The sequence below is a fragment of the Condylura cristata genome, unplaced genomic scaffold, assembly GCF_000260355.1.
Source record: "Condylura cristata isolate star-nosed mole 26May11 unplaced genomic scaffold, ConCri1.0 scaffold00030, whole genome shotgun sequence".
NCBI classification, from domain to species: domain Eukaryota; kingdom Metazoa; phylum Chordata; class Mammalia; order Eulipotyphla; family Talpidae; genus Condylura; species Condylura cristata.
In genome coordinates this window covers 26086-28739 of record NW_004567131.1, presented here as the reverse complement: position 1 = coordinate 28739, position 2654 = coordinate 26086, and the positions used below count along the sequence as shown (strand labels likewise).

Genomic DNA, 2654 nt, shown 5'->3' with positions numbered 1-2654 from the left:
TTGCTGTTCCCAAAGAAGACAAGTAGAAGTGTGAGCACAGCTTGGGTTCCAGCCAGGCTGCGGGGCCCAAGTACATGTCAGACGGCCAGCACCATCAGAAGCACTAGCCCAGGCTTCCCGAGTGCCATGGGCAGGGTCTGCTGAAGAAGGCCTGATGGGCGAGGGCTGGCTGTGTGTGCGTGTGATTATGTGTTTGTGTGTTCGCTGGGTGCATGGACCCGTGGGTGGGTGGTCGAATGTGTGAGCCCAAGTCCTTGGGGACACACAGAGAGGGAGATCCCTGGTGAAGGAGAGAATGAATAAGGCTGTCATGGTGTTCCTGGGAGCGGGTTCCCTAGAGCCTTCTCCTCACAGAGATGGCTTGGCCTCTTGCTTGGGGCCTGGTAGTGCCTTGGCTTTGGGGGCTTGCTTCGGGATCTAGAGTGGTATAGGGCAGGGCAGGGCAGGGCATATCTAGTGGATCTTGTGCCAGCTGTTCTGGACCTGGCAGCACAGGGCCGTGCTCATGCAGCAGCAGATCGCAGCAGTACAGGTCGCCCCCCAGGATGGCCTTGTGGTACATGGGGTGAGCCCGTAGCTGTCCTTGTAGTCTGGGGACACGCCCAGCTCCAAGAGTGTCTTGGAGGATCCAGACGCCTTCAGGGCTCAGCAGCTGCACAGAGATGGGGTCGGCCAGCCCGCCGCGGGGCTGGACCATCGGCTGGGGCACCCTTCACCCCAGGCTGACAGGTGTGGGGAGGCAGGGTGCCGGGGCTGTGGCGCCAGCACCTTCAGGGCCACTTGGTTCTGGGTGCAGGCGGCCTTGTGCAGGGCGGTCAACCCGCCCTTTGCCGGAAAGTCCAGGTGGGCCCCTCTGTTGTGGAGCGCCTTCATCACCTCCGTGGGGTTGTCTAGCTTCACTGCCAGGGTCTGGGGCGTCTCTGTGGGCAGATGCTGTGCTGAGGTCTGCCCTGGGGGCCACAGGTCAGCCCCTGCTCGAGCAGCCACAGTGCCCCGAGGCCCCCAGTGGGGCTCAGGCACCCCAGTGGCAGCACCACAGTGTGGTGTGCAGACCGGAGGGGGAAGGCGGGTCATCCCCGGGGGTGACAGTGGGTCAGGGACACGGGGTCCCCAGGGGACAGCAGAACAAGGGTACAGCTGAAAGGTGTGAAAGGCAGACACCCCTGCTCTTCACACAGTGTTGAGACATGTGCTGGCTGCAGGGACAGAGCCAAGACAGGCGCTGGCCTCCAGCTGTCACCTGGCAGAGGGGAAGTGGCAGGTGGCTGGGCGCGGGAGAGGCCTGCACACAGGCTGCTGCGCTGGAGCAGGGGCGCCCCCAGCACCTGGCTGGTTGACCTCTGCGGGAGTGTCTGGCCTGGCCCAGCCTGCCGGCCCCACTTGCGTTCTGCCCCTGGCCTCAGGCAGGCCACCGGCCCTGCACAGCCCCTAACCTGGGGAGCCCCTACCCCGCCAGCCCCGAGTGCCTGGGGTTCGGCTGAAGCCCCACAACAACTACTCTGTCCGAGACTGGGGCCGTGCCCTGCCCCTACCACACCAGCCGCCCTGATGCGGGGAGCCTGATGAAATGCAGCCCCCACCTGGGCCACACACCCTGGCCATGCACCCCCGCCACGTGGCCCAGGTGGCTGCATCCCCTCAGGCCCTGCCTACCAGCCTCCCGGGGCCACCCCCCTCATTGCACAGCCGCGGGGCTACCCCAGCCTGAGCTCTCCCGGGACCCAGGTGTGTGTTCCTCACCACAGGGGTCTTGCCCCCCAAGCCGATGAGCAGGTGAGTTGGGATGTCGCCAGGCCCCTCACACTGATGCTGTTGAGGCCCCACTATCCCCCCCACAGCTGCTGGCTCGCAGGATCCCTCATTTCAGGGGGCTCGGGGCCCCGGGATGTGCAGGATGTGGTGGCGGGCACCATCCACGGGTGCCCGTCTTGGTGCTGCCAGGGGAGGCTCTGCTGGGCCCTTGGGACATGCCCTCCAGTGGAGCCCTCTAATTGGGCTGTGTGGAGCCGCAGGGCCGGGGGCTCGGAGGAGAGCAGTGGCTGAGCACAAGGGTAATCACGCTATGGAAACAGGCTGGGATGCCCCCCACCACCACTCCCCCCTCCCGCCCCACAGCAGCAGGTACTCAGGCCTGCACTGGCCCTGCCTTCCAGATGGGTTCTATCTCCTGAAGAGGCTGCTATCTACTCGGGCTCCATGCAGAGTGGCTTCTGGAATCTGCACCCCTATGCGTCTTGGAAGCAGCGAGCAGCCAGGGGCGCTGCCTGCCCCTCTGAGCCCCCTACCGCCTGACAGTCTGTCCACACACCCTGGGTCCAGAGGGGCCCGCGGCCCACTCCTGACCGCCCTCCCCACAGGCAGAGGGTCAGAAGCACACAGCCCAGCAGGGACACAGCTGCCAGGCTTGAGCCCAGGCTGTCTGCTCCCTGGTGGGGTCAGGCATCCGCAGGAGGTCAGTCCAGTAGGGGAGCAAGCTGCCTATGCATCACCCCTCTCATCCTCCCTCCCCTTCCTCCCTCCTCCTTCCGTTAAGGGGCAGGACATCCTCAAGGACCTCTGCAGTCTTGTGGACCCCGCCCCCTACTCCAGTGACTGGAAACTACAACTCCCAGCAGTACCACGGAGAGAACTGCAAGCACCTAAGGGCGGAGCTA

The 2654-nt window shown here is 65.0% G+C and overlaps 1 protein-coding gene across 1 annotated transcript in view; it reads right to left on the bottom strand.

The window, feature by feature from the left end:
• Positions 1-453: 453 nt before the first annotated feature.
• LOC105854230 (SH3 and multiple ankyrin repeat domains protein 3-like) overlaps positions 454-2654 on the bottom strand; it is an 8141-nt gene continuing 5940 nt past the window's right edge. Inside the window, 4 exon segments of the mRNA XM_012731251.1 lie at positions 454-499; positions 501-561; positions 564-618; positions 769-920. Coding sequence (XP_012586705.1) covers positions 454-499; positions 501-561; positions 564-618; positions 769-920 — 314 coding nt within the window.